Source organism: Mobula hypostoma, chromosome 9 (genome assembly GCF_963921235.1).
Source record: "Mobula hypostoma chromosome 9, sMobHyp1.1, whole genome shotgun sequence".
Classification (NCBI taxonomy): Eukaryota; Metazoa; Chordata; class Chondrichthyes; order Myliobatiformes; family Myliobatidae; genus Mobula; species Mobula hypostoma.
In genome coordinates this window covers 3,863,954-3,882,205 of record NC_086105.1, presented here as the reverse complement: position 1 = coordinate 3,882,205, position 18,252 = coordinate 3,863,954, and the positions used below count along the sequence as shown (strand labels likewise).

General features: G+C 45.1%; 1 protein-coding gene across 2 annotated transcripts in view; it reads left to right on the top strand.

Annotated features, from left to right (window-relative positions):
- Positions 1–18,252, top strand: part of tm7sf3 (transmembrane 7 superfamily member 3) — a 59,221-nt gene that overhangs the window by 28,156 nt on the left and 12,813 nt on the right. For both annotated transcript variants that reach the window (XM_063057614.1, XM_063057613.1), the window contains 5 exons: positions 2,761–2,881; positions 10,821–10,974; positions 13,885–14,062; positions 15,434–15,520; positions 17,986–18,066. In XM_063057614.1, the coding sequence (XP_062913684.1) occupies positions 2,761–2,881; positions 10,821–10,974; positions 13,885–14,062; positions 15,434–15,520; positions 17,986–18,066 (621 nt within the window). The remainder of the gene's footprint in view (positions 1–2,760; positions 2,882–10,820; positions 10,975–13,884; positions 14,063–15,433; positions 15,521–17,985; positions 18,067–18,252) is intronic.

Genomic DNA, 18,252 nt, shown 5'->3' with positions numbered 1-18,252 from the left:
TTGTTGCTCCAGATTTGATGCTGTACCAAAAAAACAATAAAAGAATGCAATAATAAAAAACAAAATAAATAAAAAATAAAAGCTTTTATGCATTGATTCTATGTCCATAAAGTGATGCTAGGTAAAGGAGTGTTTATACATAAGATGACTGACAGGTAATGATAAAGTAGTGGTGGTTAGGGATGTCGAGGGGTGGGTTAGTGGGTGGAGGTGTTGATCAGAGTAACTGTTTTTGCATCTGGTGGTCCTGGTGTGGATGCTACGTAGCCTCCTCCCTGATGGGAGTGAGACGAACAGTCCATGAGCAGGGTGAATGGGAGCCTTCATGTTACTGGCCCTTTTCCAGAACCTTTTTGTATATATGTCCTTGATGACGGGTAGCGTGTGAAACAGTGCATGTTCTCAATATTTATAGTTTTCATTATTTGTTCAGTTTGACTTTTGCACATTGGTTGTCAGTTTGTTTAAATTTTTTTTATAAATCATTGCATTTTACCAGTAAATGCCTGCAAGCAAATGAATTGGAAAGCAGAATATGGTATATATATGTACCTTGGTAAATTTACTTTGAATTTGATATGGAATATAGAATAACACAGGAACAGGCTGTTCAGCCCACCATGTCTGTGCTGACCATGATGCCAAACTAAATTTAAATCCACCTCACTGGATATAGTTTGAATCTTCCCCCTCTCTTTCCCCCATCACCTTCTCCCCCACCTCCCACCCTCCCCCCACCCCCGGCTGCTCCCTGTCTAGACATGGTCCGGATCTCCATCTCCCCCACCTCCCTCTCTCTCTTCTCCCCACACCACCCCCCCATTCCCTGCCCGGACTTGCAATGGTGAATTTATCTACTTTCACCATCACCCCTGACAGCACATTCCAATCACCTATCACTGTGTATAAAAATAATAACTGTGATTAAAGATGAAGGATTATTTGTCACATGTACATCGAAACATCTGTTGAAATATCTCGTTTGTGTCAATGACTAACACAGTCAGAGGATGTGCTGTGGTCAGGCTGCAATGTCACCATGTTTTAGGCAACAACATAGCATGCCCACTATTTACTAATCCTAACCCGTGTGTCTCTGGGATGTGGGAAGATGCCAGAGCACTGGGAGTAGATACAAACTCAGACAGCGGCTGAAACTCGATCACAATAGCTGGTGCTGTAACTGTTGAATGCTACACTGCCTTGCTGCCCCTTGCATCTCCTTTAAACTTTCCCCTTCGCACCTGAAGTCCATGCCTTTGGTATTTGACATTTCCACGCTGGCAGAAAGGCTCTGAACTATCTCATCTAACCCTCTCAACTTTCAACTATCAGGTCTCCCCCCAGCCTCCAACAACCCACAGAATGCAATCGAAGTTTGTTCAATTTCCCCTTGAACTAACACTAATGAAGGCTGCATCCTGGTGAACCTCTTCTGCCTCCGTATCCTTCCTGTAAACAGTGACCAGAACTGCACATAATACTACAAATGTGGCCCAACCAAAGTTAATTTTGTACAGCTGCCATTGCCACCCTATCTACCAGTGTTGCTACTTTCAGACAGCTACGGACTTGCACCCCAAGGTCTCTGTGTGTGTCAGTGCTACTAAGGGACCGGAAACACTTTGCCTTGCACGTGAAATGCAACACCTCACACTTGGGATTAAACTGCATCTGCCACTTCTCTGCCCATATCGCCAACTTCTCTCTTGACTGCCTCTATCAACCACAACTCCAAATTCTGTTACCTGCCAACTTGCTAATCTGCCCATCTACAGTTTTATACACATCATTTATCACCGATTCAGATTTCTTTATCACATGTACAGTACTGTGCAAAAGTATTAGGTACGTGGACACATAGGGCGATGAAGGCTTTTGCACAGTATGGAATTTGTCCACATGGAGCGGGGAGCAAGTTTTAAAATCTGGCGAGAGCAAAGGATGTTGGAAATGATGAAAGTGGAATGCCATGGGAGGGGTGTGGGATGGGTGGCAGAGGAGTGGTGCCAGGATGGAGGTGGCACAGGTGCAGACTCACCCAGCACTGAGACACCAGGCAAGGTCATTTGATTCCAAACAATTGGTTTATTGATCATTACAGAATGTCTCTCTGGTGCTTCCTGCTCCCTCCCCTCTCCTTTCCCCTTTTCCCAACCATGATTCCCCTCTCCCTGCCTCCTTTCCACTTACAATCCACAAGAGACCCATACCAGAATCAGGTTTATCATCACTCACATGTGTCATGATTTTTTTTGCAGCACTATAGTGCAATTTGCAAAATAACCTCAGTACTGTGCAAAAGTCTTGGGTATTTTGTGTGTGTGTGTGTGTGTCTGTCTGTCTGTCTCACAGTCAACATGGCATGCCTACAGCTTACTAACCCTAATCCATACATCTTTGTCATGGGCAAACTGTTATAGACAGCGGTGGGAATCAAACACCAATCTTGCTGCATTTATATCAAAACATAAGCAAAATAAATCATTTGTATCAAGGATGTGCTGGGGCAGCCGGTAAATGCTTTATTGGTGCTTCCAGCACCGCTAAAGCAAACCCATAAGGTACTAATCCTAACCGTTGTACTGTAGTGCGTATTTGGAACATGGGAGGAAACTGGAGCAGCTGGATGAAACCCGCGTGGTCACGTATGTCACCTACATTTCTGGCACGTTTAGCCACTAATGTTTTCCGAGAACCTTTTTGTTTCTGGTACGTGGAATGCAAGACTGTCACTAATACCTATCAATCCTTTGGCAGATCCAGTCCCAGGTGGATGCAATTTGGGGTCAAACATGGCGATTGATCCCAATCTATACTTGGAATACGACCTGTATGAAGCCACAATTAGTTTTTCTCCAGCCAATGTTGGCTATGCAAGGTACAGTCACATTTTCATGTGGTAAGGTTACTAAATTTTGTCTCTGTGATCCTCATTAAAACCTACAAGGACATCCCTCCTCATCTGTTTTGAAGGAATTTCTTTAGTCAGAGGGTAGTGAATCTGCAAAATCGGTTGCCACAGGCAGCTGTGGAAGCCAAGACAATAGATATATATAACTGCAGATGTTGATGGGTTTTAGATTAGTAAGAGTGTCAAAGGTTACGTGGAGAAAGAGATTAGCTCTATTTGTCACATGTTCAAAGTACATTTGTTATCAAAGTATGTATGCAGTATGCAACTCAGGAATTCATCTTCCCCACAGACAGTCTCAAAATAAAGAACCACCATGAAACCAACCTGCTCAATTTCCCCTCCTCACCACCAGTGCACAAAAAAATCTCTTAAACGGCAACAAAAAATAATTGAAAAACACACAGAATATCAAACACTAAATGCATACTTCGGCAACACACACATAAGTGCTGGAGGAACTCAGCAGGCCAGGCAGCATCTATGAAAAAGAGGATGGTCGACATTTCGGGCTGAAACCCTTCAGTGGGACTGGAGAGAAAAGAGGATGAGTGGAGTTAAAAGGTGAGGGGAGGGAAAGGAGAAACACAGGGTGTAGGTGATACTGGGGGGGGGTGCATTAAAGAGCTGGGAAGTCGATTGGTGAAAGAGATACAGGGCTGGAGAAGGGGGAATCTAATGGGAAGGCTATGGAAGCAAGAAAAGGAGGGGAGGAGCACCGGGGGAGGCGATGGGCAGGCAAGGAGATAAGGTGAGAGAGGGAAAAGACTATGGGGACTGGTGAAGGAGAGGTGGGGGCGGTGCATTACCAGAAATTTGAGAAATCGATGTTAATGCCATTGGGTTGAAGGCTACCCAGACGAAATATAAAGTGTTGTTCATCTAAGCCTCTAACCTGAGTGTGACCTCATTGTGACAGTGGAGCAACATGCAAAATGCTGGAGGAACTCAGCAGGCCAGGCAGCATCTATGGAGAAATGTATGGTTGATATTTCGGACCGGGACCCTTCAGCAGGACTGGAGAGGGAAAAGAAGATGAGTAGAGTTAAGAGATAGGGGAGAGGAGGGAGAAACAAAAAGGTGACAGGTTCATTCTGTGTTCATTATCTGCATGCCACCTGATTCAAAAATTGTCCAACAGTAGTAACAAAAAAGAGCGACCAAAACTAGAAGTAGAACTTGTCACAAACATTGAATGAGAATCCAAATCTACATTCCACGCCAATGAAACCTTGTTCTGGCCCCATCTATCGACAGCATTGAGGGGGAAGAGAGGTCACTCGAACACAAGGACCTTCCCTCGGGAGCAGCAAGTGAGAGATCGTCACACGCAGACATCTTTCTCCAGTAGCCGTGAGAGGGAGGCCGGTAGACCGTACTGAACATTTGACTTCTGTACCTGGTGCTTTAGTCGGTGAAAGATGGAGTCAGTCATGGGCCCGCTCCCCGACCTCCAGGCCACATGCTTTGGTCACAGTCTCGTGGAACCCTCTTGCAGGCAGGAAAGCGCCAGATCGCATGAACGGCCTGAAATCACGCCACCTCAAAGTAAATTACAAGCTCTAACAGTAGCAGAACCACATCTGAAATAGAAAGATGTTTTTTTAAAAAAAATGAAAGGAATTGCTTTGTGACTGGTCTTCAGGGCATTGCCTTTGGTAGCGTTGAAGTGCCGAGGATTGTACTGGGCATCTCTCAAGTGTCACTATGCTTCCAATGCCATCTTAGCATGCTAACACTGACCCGCACGTCTTTGGAAAGCGGGCGAAAACGTGAGCATCTGGAGGAAACCCACACTGTCAAGGGGAGAATGTAGGAGCCCCTTACAGAGAGCAGTGGGAACGGACCCCTGTTCTCATAGTAGTAGTAGTAGTAGTCATAGTCATACTTTATTGATCCCGGGGCAAATTGGTTTTTGTTACAGTTGCACCTTAAATAATAGTAATAAACCATAAATAGTTAAATAGTAATATGTAAATTATGCCAGGAAATAAGTCCAGGACCAGCCTATCGGCTCAGGGTGTCTGACCCTCCAAGGGAGGAGTTGTAAAGTTTGATGGCCACAGGCAGGAATGACTTCCTATGACGCTCTGTGTTGCATCTCGGTGGAATGAGTCTCTGGCTGAATGTACTCCTGTGCCCACCCAGTACATTATGTAGTGGATGGGAGACATTGTCCAAGATGGCATGCAACTTGGACAGCATCCTCTTTTCAGACACCATTGTCAGCTGGCACCAGAAAGCACAACACTAACCACCACGCCTCCATGCTGCCCCACGGAGATGGCTGGAGAATGGGATTAGGAAGGCAAATAAATCAACCAAGATCAAATGGCAGAGCAGACGCGATGGGCTGAATAGCCCTATTCTGCTCCTGTGTGTTGCGGTCTCATCACCGCTTTGCAAAAGGGTCTTGCATTTTCGTAGCATCTGCTGATGCCACCTCCCCGTAACCTTTGACCGCCCCCGACGTCAACATCTAGTCAACGTAGATGTTTCATGGCCTCCACAGTTGTCTTGTGGCAGTGAATTCCACAGGTTCATTACCCTCTGGCTAAAGAAATTCCGCCTCATCTATTCTAAATGGACGTTCTTCTTATCTGAGGCTGTACCCTCTAGTCTGAGACTAGAGTGCTGACAACTGTGCATCTCTCCCTCAGCCATGTCACTCTCCTGCTTTGGAGCTGGACTCGAGGAGGAATGGGGGGAGGGGGGTTGCCATGGTGGCATAACAGTTAACACAATGCTATCACAGCTCAGGGATTTGGAGATCAGAGTTCAATTCTGGCACCGTCTGTAAGGAGTTTGTAATTCTTCTTGTGTCCACATTGGTTTATCCAACATCCCAAAGATGTACTGGTTGGTAGGTTAATTGGTCGTTGTAAATTGTCCTGTGATTGGGCTGGGGTTAAATGGGTGGGTTGCTGGGTGGTGTGCTCATTGGGCCTGAAGGGCGTGTTCCGCCCTGTACTCTAAATAAGATGCAGCTGACTGCTTTTGGCTCTTGTCAGGAGTTAAAGCCAGAATCCATGGTAAACTTCACCTCCCCGAGCTACCTGACTGCTTGTGAGTGGGTAATTGTTTTTTTGAGGACGGGGAGTCTGACTAGAAGTGAGCATCTTAACCCGCAGGGGAGATGGCAGAGAAGAGCAGATTTTGAGACTGGCAACCTAGAGCTCAGAGTGAATTTAAGCAAGGTAAATGGGGAGGGGAGGGGAGGGAATTCCCCTCCATGTAAACACTTGGACAATTAAGAAGATAAAACATAGAACACTATAGTACAGTACAGGGTCTACAGGTTGTGCCAACCTTTTAACTTACTCTAAGATCAATCTAACCCTCCCCTCCCCCATGACCTTCCATTTTGCTATCATCCAAGAGCCTATAGAACATAGAATAGTACAGCACAGTACAGGCCCTTCGGCCCACAATGTTGTGCCGACCCTCAAACCCTGTCTCCCATGTAACCCCCCACCTTAAATTCCTCCATATACCTGTCTAGTAGTCTCTTAAATTTCGCTAGTGTAACTGCCTCCACCGCTGACTCAGGCAGTGCATTCCACGCACCAACCACTCTCTGAGTAAAAAAAACCTTCCTCTAATATCCTCCTTGAACTTCCCACCCCTTAAAGCCATGTCCTCTTGTATTGAGCTGTGGTGCCCTGGGGAAGAGGTGCTGGCTATCCACTCTAACTATTCCTCTTATTATCTTGTACACCTCTATCATGTCTCCTCTCATCCTCCTTCTCTCCAAAGAGTAAAGCCCTAGCTCCCTTAATCTCTGATCATAATGCATACTCTCTAAACCAGACAGCATCCTGGTAAATCTCCTCTGTACCCTTTCCAATGCTTCCACATCCTTCCTATAGTGAGGCAACCAGAACTGGACACAGTACTCCAAGTGTGGCCTAACCAGAGTTTTATAGAGCTGCATCATTACATCGCGACTCTTAAACTCTATCCCTCGACTTATGAAAGCTAACACCCCATAAACTTTCTTAACTACCCTATCTACCAGTGAGGCAACTTTCAGGGATCTGTGGACATGTACCCCCAGATCCCTCTGCTCCTCCACACTACCAAGTATCCTGCTATTCGAGAGTTTCTGAAATCTCCCTAATGTACCTGCCTCTGCACCCATCCCTGGTAGCATGTTCCATCAACTCACCGCTCTGTTCTTTATTTAAAAAAAACACCAAACACTTTCCACTGGTGTTTCCCCCCCCCCCCCATAGTTTCCTCCAATCACTATAATATTATGTCTCCTTGTATTAGCAATTTCCATCCTGGGGGGAGAAGAGTCCCTGGCTATCCACTTTATCTATGTCTCTTGCCATCTTGTTCACCTCTACCAAGTGACCTCTCATTCTCCTTTGCTAAAGTGGACTGCCCCCAGCTCACTCAGCTGATAATCATAAAGCATGCTTCTGAATCCAGGCAAAAACCTGGTAAGTCTCCTCTGCGCACACTTAAAAATTCCACATCCTTCCTATAATGAGGTGACCAGAACTGAAAACAAGCTCATAGTTCAAAGTAAATTTATTATCAAAGTACATGTATGTCACCATACACAACCCTAAGATTTGTTTTCTTGTGGGCATTCACAGTAAATACAAAGAAACACAATAGAATCAATAAAAAACCACACACAACAAAGACAGACAAACAACCAATATGCAAAAGCCATCAAATTGTACAAGAATAAATAAATGAGCATAAATATCGGACAAAGTTTTAGAGTCCTTGAAAGTGTCTATAAGTTGTAGGAACAGTTCAATGTTGGGGCAGTATTTCAAATGTGGTCTAAACTTATATAAGTAGTTTAGTTGAATTATGTAATGTTCCAAATTATTATGTAATGTTCCAAATGATTCATCTCTTGAGAATGTGAGCTCTGCTTTCCTTCGCACTGCTAAGATGCACAATTAACCCTTTAAACATGATCGCAGCACTATTTTTGAGTCTGCTGGTCTGTAACTTGGCGTCATGAGTTAGTTTTGATTCACTGTCTGTCCTGCTCACTGTTCAAACAGCCCCTCTCCTCGGCCAGGCAATTGGCTGTGGCTGCAGTTTTGAGCATGTATGTTCCGTAGAGTCGGAAAACACTACAACACACAAACAGCCCCTTCAGCCCAACTAATCCATGTCAAACTATTAATCAGCCTGTTACTATCACCTTGCACCCAGACCATGGCCCTCCCATCCGTGTACTTATCCAAACTTCCCTTAAATGTTGAAATCAAACCCACATCGAGCACTTCCACTGATGGCTCATTCCACACTCTCACCACCGCCTGAGTAAAGAAATTCCCACTCAGATTCTCCTTAAACATTTCACCTTTCACCCTTAACCCATGACATCTTGTTCTAGACTCGCCCAACCTCGGTGGAAACAGCCTGCTTGCATTTACCCTATCTATACCCCTCAAATTTTGTATTTTTTTTTGTGCGTGCCATACTCTGCCAGAGCCTCTGCGGTCACTTTTTCAAGTGGTTGTCTTGGAGGAAAGATTCTGTGAGTGGTCCCCCACGTCCTTCTCACAGCGCAGTTTTTTTTTACGAGGTCGTGTTGCTAGCTCGACACTCAACCCGGCACGGATGGAAGGCGTGCCCGGGAGCGGCCCGACTGGATTCGAACTCGGGAACCTTCGCTCCGGAGTCCAGTGCTGATGTCACTGCGCTACCAGCTGGCCTAATTTTGTATATCTCTTTCAAATTTCCTCTCATTCTCCTTCTCTCTGGGGAATAAAGTCCTAACCTGTTCAATCTTTCTCTATAAATATGTCCTCGAGTCCTGACAACATGCTTAAATACTTTCCTCCAATCATCTGTCCACTCGATCCATGTCTCCTATCATCTTGTACACCTCTATCAAGTCACCTCTCCTCCTCCTTCATTCCAAAGAGGAAAGCCCTAGCTCTTTCAGCCTATCCTCATAAAGCATGCTCTAATCCTTGCATCTCCTCTGCACCCTCTCTAAGGTGTCCCCATCCTCCCAATAATGAAGTGACCAGAACTGAACACAACACTCCAAATGCAATCTGAATTCATATGTAAATGAAATCAGATGTTCAATTGAACTGTACAATGTTCTGAATGATTCATCTCTTGGAATGTTGGCTCTGATTTCCCTCACATTGCCAAGGTGCACAATTATTAACATAATCCTTTAAACATTGATATTTTCCAGCCTATTCGATTGTAACTGGAGGTCATGAGCTGGTTTTGCTTGTTTGCTGTCTGTCCTGCCTCGCTATTCAAACAATTGAGCTGCTCTCTCCTCTGCCAGGCAAGTAGTTTGCTGTGGCTGCACAATTCTGAAAACCCATGTTCCTGAACTGTCAACTGGATTCAGTCCAGCTGACAGATAGATCTCAGGGTTGTATAATTTATACATTCTTTGGAATGTGAGCTCTGATCTTGTGATCCATAAAACTCGCTGGTTGTGACTGCGTCAGTCAGACTTTCCTCCAGTCATCTGTCCACACATAACTAATGAGTTAGGCATCTGCCCAGTGCAACAGCACAGGACTGTACTTGTATCTGGCAAGTCCACTAGGAGATTAAAAAATCCTTTGTTACTGTAGAACATAGTACAGTACAGGCCCTCCAGTCCCCCGTTAACCTATTCCAAGATCAATCTATCCCATCCCTCCCACATAACCCTCCATTTTCTGTCATCCATGTGCCTATCTAAGGGTTTATTAAATGCCCCTAATGTATCTGCCTCCACCACTATGCCTGAGTGTTCAGAGTTCCATGCACCCATCACTTTGTGTGTGTGTGTGTGTGTGTGTATTAAAATAAAGCTTGCATCTAACATTCCCCCCCCCCACCCTATAATTTCCTCCAATCTCCTTAAAATTATGCCACCTTGTTTCAGCCATTTCCACTCTTGGGGGGGGGGGTGGCAATGGAAGGGGAAGTCGCTGACTGTTCACCCTATCCATGTCTCTTATCACCTTGTACACCTCTATCAAGTCGCCTCTCATCCTCCTCCACTCCAAAGAGAAAAGCCCTAGCTCACTCAACCTTTCTTCACAAGACATGCTCCCTAATCCAGGCATCATCCTGGTATATCTCCTCTGCACCCTCTAAAGCTTCCACAACCTTCCCATAACGAGGCAAGCAGAACCGAACACAATATTCCAAGTGTGGTCTAGCCAGGGTTTTGTAGATCTGGAACATTACCTCAGCTCTGAATGCAATCGCCTGACTAATGAAGACCAACCCAGGTTAAATATTGGCCCAACATTGGCTGAAGGGCCTGTACTGTTCTCTGTTCTATGCGAGACAGCTGGTGTTGCACTGAGGTGCTGCCTGTTGGATCAGGTGTGAATGGAGACCGTGACTGTCCTCTCATGGGAATGTAAAAAAATTCATGGAGCACAGGACAGTACAGCTCAGGAACAGGCCTTTCGGCCCATTATGTTGTGCCAAACCAAATAAATTGGTGATCAACTTGCCAACTAAACTAATCTCTTCTTCCTATGCAGTGCCCATATCAGTCCACTTTTCTCAAATTCATGTAGCTATCTAAACATCTCTAAGTCCCTAGTTCCATGATCCCAAAGCAGAATAGTGGAGTTTCCTCAGATCTCCTGTCCAATAGTTATTCCTCAATGTACCTCACTGAGCATGCTTCGGGAGGGAAGGGTTAAAAGGTCAGCACTACACCATGGGCTGAAGGGCCTGTACTGTTCTATGTTCACGTTCTATCACCGCTGCAGCAGTTCCTCTGGATGGTGGGAATGCCTTCTCTGGAGTGATTAAATGCAGTAGCTCACCACCATTGCTGCTCTCGTAATCAGGGACGAAGATCAGCGAATGTTGGTTTGCTAGTGATGCCCGGCGGTTGTTCTAGACTGTGCTGGGATCGATAAACTGAGCATTAATTGTGTTGCAGGGGAGCACCTCCACCTCCATGTGCAAACACTGGGAGACTCCAATATGATGTCTATCAGTATTTCCTTCCAGAGGGCGACCTGTCGGAAGACGCCCTCTTCACGTCTCTCCAGAAGATGGTTGAAGTTCAGAAGATGGAAGAAAATGGAGTCAAGGTCTGTTATCTGTTTCTTCCCGTGAATGGATTTCACCCGTAAATGGTTTGGTGTAGCAAGTATCCACGACTTCAGAATCGGGTTTAATACCGCTGGCATAGGTCGTGCAATCTGTTTTGTGACAGCAGTACATTGCAATACATCATTTTAAAAAAACTATAAATTACAATATATTAAATTAATTAAGTAGTGCCAGAAAGAGGGGGAAAAGGGCTGAGGATTCTACTCTGGTTTAGAAGACTAGATTATCTACATCTTTATATACAGAAGCAGACCATTCAGCCTATGGTCCGTGCCTGTACCTGGCTCCTCATTTTTCTGCTACAAGGAATTATGATTTCATCCTAACTGTGTTCCATCCTGGGACCTCCTGTCCTTGATATATGCCAATTACAGGACAATACTGGAGATAAAGATTAGCTTTATTTGTCACATGAACATTGAAACAGCCAAACATACAGTGAAATGTGCCATTTGTGCTAATGACCACAGTTCACAGCAGTCTGCAACTGTCACCGCTACTTTTCACACTGTTTGTCAACGATTTGGATAATGGAATTGATGGCATTGTGGTAAAGTTTGCGGATGATACGAAGGTAGATGGAAGGGTAGGTTGTGCTGAGGAAGCAATATGATTGCTGCAGGACTTACACAGATTAGAAGAATTGGCAAAAAAGTGGCTATGGAATACAGTGGGAAATGTATGATAATGCATTTTGGTAAAAGGGACAATAGTGTGGAATATGATCTAAATGGGGGGAGAAGGTTCAAATGTCAGATCTGCAGAGGGACTTGGGAGTCCTTGTACAAGACTCCCAGAAGGATAGTTTACAGGTTGAGCATGTGGTAAAGAAGGCAAATGCAATGTTGGCATTTATTTCAAGGGGAATAGAATATAAAAACAAGGAGATAACGCTGAGGCTTTATAAGACACTAGTTGGGTCACACTTGGAGTATTGTCAACAATTTTGGGCCGCATATCTCAAAGGATGTGTTGTCATTGGAGAGAGTCCTGAGGAGGTTCACGAGAATGGTTCTGGGAATGAAAGGGTTAACATATGAGGAGTGTTTGGCAGCTTTGGGCCTGTACTCACTGGAATTTAGAAGAATGTAGTGGTGGGGGGGGGGATCTCATTGAAACCTACCGAATGTTGAAAGGACTAGATAGGGTGGATGTGGAGAGGATGTTCCCTGTGCTGGGAGTATCCAGAACTAGAGGGCACAGCCTCAAAATTTATGGTTGATCTTTTAGAAGAGGTAAGGAGGAATTTTCTTTGCAAAGAGTAGTGAATCTGTGCAATGCTCTGTCATAGACTGCAGTGGATGCAAAGTCCATGCGTCTATTTAAGGTGGAAGTTGATCATTTCTTGATCGGTCAGGACATCAAAGGATATGGTGAGAAGGCAGGTGTATGGGGTTGCGTGGGATCCGGGATGGAATGATGGAGCGGACTCGATGGGCTGAATGGCCTAGTTCTGCTCCTTTGTCTTATGATTCTGGCACCAACAAAACGTACCCACAATTTACTAGCCCTAACCCGTACATCACGGGAAGAACATAAAATTCCTTACAGACAATGGCGGAATTGAACCCTGAAATCTGGCGCGGTAGATTTGTCCTGTCATTGTGATTTTTTTTTTTCTCTCTCTTTCTCCCCCCCCCCCCCCACCAAACCAAAGTGCAATGTTGGGAGCTGCAGATCCAACTATATCTTTGTATGAAAATGGGACAATATCTGGCCTGGTGGGATCAGGGTGTTTACTGTGGGTTATCTACATGGAAGCACCTACAGTATATTGAAGACCAGCATTCTGAGCCTTTTACCTGTACCTATTGACTTTTCCACTGTTAGAGCTTGAAAACTACAGCACGGTACAGGCCCTTCAGCCCACGATGTTGTGCTGACCTTTAACCTACTCTAAGATCAATCTAGTTCTTCCCTCCCACATAACCCTCCATTTTTCTATCATCCATGTGCCTATCTAAGAGTCTGTTAAATGTCCCGAATGTATCTGCCTCCACCACCACCCCTGGCAGGGTGTTCCACACACCACTACTCTGTGAAAGTCCTCCCCATGCTTTCCTCCGATCACCTCAAGATAATGCCCCTTCCTGTTGCCCATTTCTGCTCTGGGAAAAAGTGTCTGTCTACTCTGTTCATACCTCACATCATCTTGTACACTGCTATCAAGTCACCTCATCCTCCTTCACTCCAAAGAGAAAAGCCTGAGCTCACTCAACCTATCCTCATTAGACATGCAAACTACTCAAAGTTAAAGTAAATTTATTATCAAAGTATATACTGTGTATGTCACCATATAATCCTGGGATTTATTTTCCTGCAGGCCTTCACTGTAGAACAAAAATATACGAGAGAATCTATGAAAAACTACACACACAGACTGACAACCAACCAATGTGCAAAAGCCAAACTGAGAAATACAAAAAAGAAACCAAAATAATAAATAAGTAGGGGTGTGAACGTGACTTGTAGAGCGATAGCCAGGAGAGTGGGCTGGACAGGGGTAAGAGATTACTTGAACGTGCAGCGTGGAACAGTCTCTCTCAGCCCAACCAGCCACACTACTCAGCAACCCACCTACTGATCACAGGCTGACCACAGGACGATGTGCGATGACCAATAACCGACTAACCTGTGTGTCTTTGGACTGTGGGGAGAAAGAGGTGTTCCTTGATGGAATGTCAGCAGATGTTACAGCCAAATGGCCTAATTCTGCTCCTGCGTCTTATGGTCTAATGCTGTACTCTTGGAGTCAGAGTCCTCGAAACTGAGTCAGTAGGTTGTGGAGTCAGTTCATTGTTGATGTGAGTGACATTATCCGTGCTAGTTCAGGAGCCTGACATTGATTTTGAAACCATTAACAAACAATCTTTTTCATTCCATTTCAGTTGTGCAGCCTGGGTACACAAGACAAGACCACGTTCACCGTCTCCTCGATACGTGGCCAAGGGGTGATTTATAATGTTGTTGTTAAGGATCTGGAGTTGAATACGTCTGCAGCTTACACACTCGTTCACACGTATGGGTGTAGCTTCACAGCCCAACTGGACAGCTGCCACACGCTGAGTATGTACTGCTTCTAAAGTTTTGAATAGTTTGACTTTGGCAGCCTGTGGTTTCCTCCCTGTTCAGGACATTAACATATTCAGCCCACATTTCTTTCCGAATAAAAACAGCGTTGCTGTTGTAATGCATAACAAACGCAGCAAGTTTGTGCAGAGCCATGCACTGTCTGCCATCCTCCATATCCCATCTTGTTCCAAATGCAGCTTCTCAGAGAAACTATGAACTTGGTGCGTCTGCAGTCACATTGCCTGACAGCTTCCTGTAGGCAGGATACCTGCCTCCAACCCCTGCTTCCAAAGATCAGCGATTTGCTTTATTGGTCACAAGTACATCAAATCATACAGTGCAATGTATTGTTTGCGTAAAATCGGCGAGGATTCTGCTGGGAGCAGCCCACAAGTATTCCCATGCTTCTGGTGATAAAATCACCTGCCCACAACTCGCAAACCCTAACCGGGGGGGTGGAATTTGAGGTCATCCTAGGGGCAGAAAAGCAGCACCTTGTATTCCTTCTGGGTAGCTCCCAACCTGATGGCATGAAAGTTGGTTTCTCCTACCATTTTCACAAAAATCCACCCCCCCCATTCCCCACGTTGAGCTTTTACCCCTTTTCACCTGCCTATCACTCCCCACCCCCCGTGCCCCTCCTTCTCTTTTTCCTGTGATTCACTCTCCTCTCCTATCAGATTCCTTTCTCTCCAGCCCTTGACCTTTCCCACCCCCCGGCACCTTTCTGCTAGCCTCCTTCCCCTCCCTGGCATCTTTTTCCCCCTTTCTCAGTCCTGAAGAAGTTTTACAGCCTGAAATGTTGACTCTTTATTCATTTCCACAGATACTGTCTGACCTGCAGAGTTCCTCCAGAATTTTGTGTGTATTATCCCTTGCGTATTTCATTCATCCCTTTAACCTTGACCACTCAGTCATTCAGTAGCTGTACCCAAATCCTATGTACTCGCCTTTTTGCTCTGCAGTCCCTCAGGTGAGTTTGCACCTTTCATGATCTCTGTTGGAAGATCATCTCAGGAAATCTGTACCTGTGCAGCCTTGGGCACTGTTTCCCCTTGTCCACCCTCTTGAATTCAACTTCCCATTCTCATTCCGAAACGTCAGTCCTCTACTGCCACAGTGAAGCCAAATTCCAGTGGGGAAAGCAGCACGTCATCTGTCTGAACCCCCTCCAATTTGATGGCAATATTGATTTCTCCAAGTTCTAATCTCCACCCCTCCCCCTTTACTTCCCCATTTCCCATTCTTGATCTCTTGTGTTTAGCCTCTGTCCAGATACTCAAAGCTGCCGTTGGGAAGTTGGAGCTGCTGCACTGATGGGGAAAAACACTGAAAGTGCTAATCCTGGATGTCTTTCCTTTCTAGGAAGAAATTCAACGAAAGCCTTTTTTGTTGTAGTTGGACTTGTCGGATTGTTTGTTTGTTTCTTTGGGCATAGGTATCTGAAGACGGGTGAGTTCCTGTTTGTCCACCCTTAAAGTACTGCTTAATTGTATATGTCAACAGCATTCTTCTGCTGCCGTAACACCTAATGACAGTCCTTGATTTCTTTCAATTCATTATTAGATGAGTGTTGATTTGGAGGTTGTATGTCCTGGGAAAAGTTTTGAGAGCTGTATTTGGGGTATCTTAGATTAAGTTCAAGTATATTCTGGAAATTGAGTTTGAGGAGCAATTGGAGGAAAAGCAGATTGAGAACGATCTTGAGTTTCATGTGGAAGAGCAGCTGCACTCTGGATATTTGGTCTGTTGAGCAGCTCTCTATAGCAGGGTGGGGCGAGGCTTCAATGTTCAAAGCAAATTTATTATCCAAGTACTGTAAGTATTTGAGGCCCTCCATTGATTGGGTTGACTGTGGATATTGCATCCCAGCTGCCTACATGATAGGGCAGCGATCCCCAACCACCGGGCCGCAAAGCATGTGCTACTGATCTGCGAGGAAATGATAGGAGTCAGCTGCACCTTTCCTCATTCCCTGTCACGCACTGTTGAATTTGAACATAGGGTTGCCAATTGTCCCGTATTTGCCAGGACATCCTGTATATCGGGCTAAATTGTTTTGTCCCATACCAGACTGCCCTTGTCCCGTATTTCCCCCGCTAAGGTAGAGCGTTCCTATGAAACCGTCTGTAAGCCGAAATGGCGTAAAGCGAAGAAGCAATTACCATTAATTTATATGGGAAAAATTTTTGAGTGTTCCCAGACCCAAAAAATAACCTACCAAATCATACCAAATAACACATAAACCTAAACAACACGAACATATAGTAAAACCAGGAATGATATGATAAACACACAGCCTATATAAGGAAGAAATAATGTATGTACAGTATAGTCGGGAAGATTAAGCCAAAACCGATTTGTGGGGAAAAAAAAATCTGCACGTATGCGCACGCGCACATCACATATGCACACGTCACGCATGCGCACACAGGTGCCCGTGCAAGGCTTCATGGTCATGGTAGTCTTTCCTGGGGTAAACACAAGTGTCCCGGGATTTGACTGCTACTTTTGTCCCTTATTTGGGAGTGAGGAAGTTGGCAACCCTAACTGTAAAAGACATGTTGAGGTGAGTTTAAGGCTAACTGAAAAACAAACCGCCCCCCCCCCCGCCCCTGGGTCCGCAAGAATATTGTCAGTATTAAACCGGTCCGTGGTGTGAAAAAGTTTGGGGACCCCTGCGATAGGGAAGCTAGCACACAAGCCAGGGCAGTACGATATGGATGCCAGCTGTTGCTCGTGCACACAGCTGAACAGCGAGACGGATACAGTTTGGCACCAGCAGCGTTGCAGGAGTTACCCGTCAACATTGAGCTCAGTGTAGAGAATTGGTTCCAGCTCCAGAATTTTCCTCAGGGTTTACTCCCGAAGCCCTCCCCATGAGTGGGTATAGCCACAAGGCAGTGGAGGTTTGAGATCAGAGTTTTCCTTCTCCCAGATGAGCTGCCAACTGCGGATGGTGAGTCCCATCTGCCCAAAGCAACTGGTTTTCGGGCACCCGTAACTTAACATTATCCCTTCTCCTGTCCGTTTTTAAAAAAAAAAAAATGGTTCTGCTGGGTTTAGTAACTCAGCCACATATGAACGCCAGGAGCTGGATTTGTTTGTCGGGGCTATCTGAGACGCATGTCATTAGGAGCGTTCAATAAGTAGTGGGAGCTTGTCTCCATTACCACTCCTGGCTGTAACAACCTTGTTTACGTCACCATATACCAACCTGAGATTCATTTTCTTTCAGGAAATCAGTCCACAATAGAGACCCATATCAGAATCAGGTTTATCACTCACATGTCATGAAGTTTGTCTGTCTGCATTTTTTTTTTTGGCAGCAAAAACTGTACAGTGCAAAACATGAAATTTCTACAGTACTGTGCAAAAGTCTTGAGCTCCCTCTCTATTTAGAAAATAATCAACCCTTCCATTTCTTCTGCAAACCATACACTTCCTAACACTATATTCCATCTGCTATTTCTTTGCCCATTCACCTAATCCATCTCAGAGCATGTGCTCAAGACTTTGTACAGTACAGTATGTGACAAACACAGCAACATCACAGGCACATACCACCATCAAAAGATCGTGCACCTTTTCAAAAAGAACACAATTAGACAAGTCCACTGGTCAGTGTTGCTCTACTGGGGGATGATCAGAGTTGTGCCAGTTTGTTCAAGAACTGAATGGTTGAAGGGAAGTAATTGTTCCTGAGTCTGGCGATGTGGGGCTTTGGATTTCTGTACCTCCTGCCCGATGGCAGCTGTGTGAAGATGGTCTGGCCCAGGTAGTGGATGATGCTGTCACTATTAATCGGTGGGAAATGTTTTTTTCATCAGTTTCTGTGACATCTCAAGGTCTTTGAACAAGTGTGTACTTCTGGATTTACCTTAGTAAATTGCTATTCTGTTTTCTTTGCCTCACAGAGTTCTTCTTCATGGGATTTTTAATCCTGGGATGTCTATCCTTCATTTTTTTCATGCGGACATTTTCACTGGATTATGATGGTAAGTCATGAAAATCCAGATTGAATTCAGTGTAAATCAAAGGTTTCTCTGGCGTGGAGGAGGATGGGTGGTGACCTGATTGAGAATGATTAGAGGTATAGATCGAGTGGACAACCGGAGACTTGCATCTCCCTCAGGGCAGGTATGGCTAATATGAGGGGGGCATAATTTTAAGGTGATTGGAAG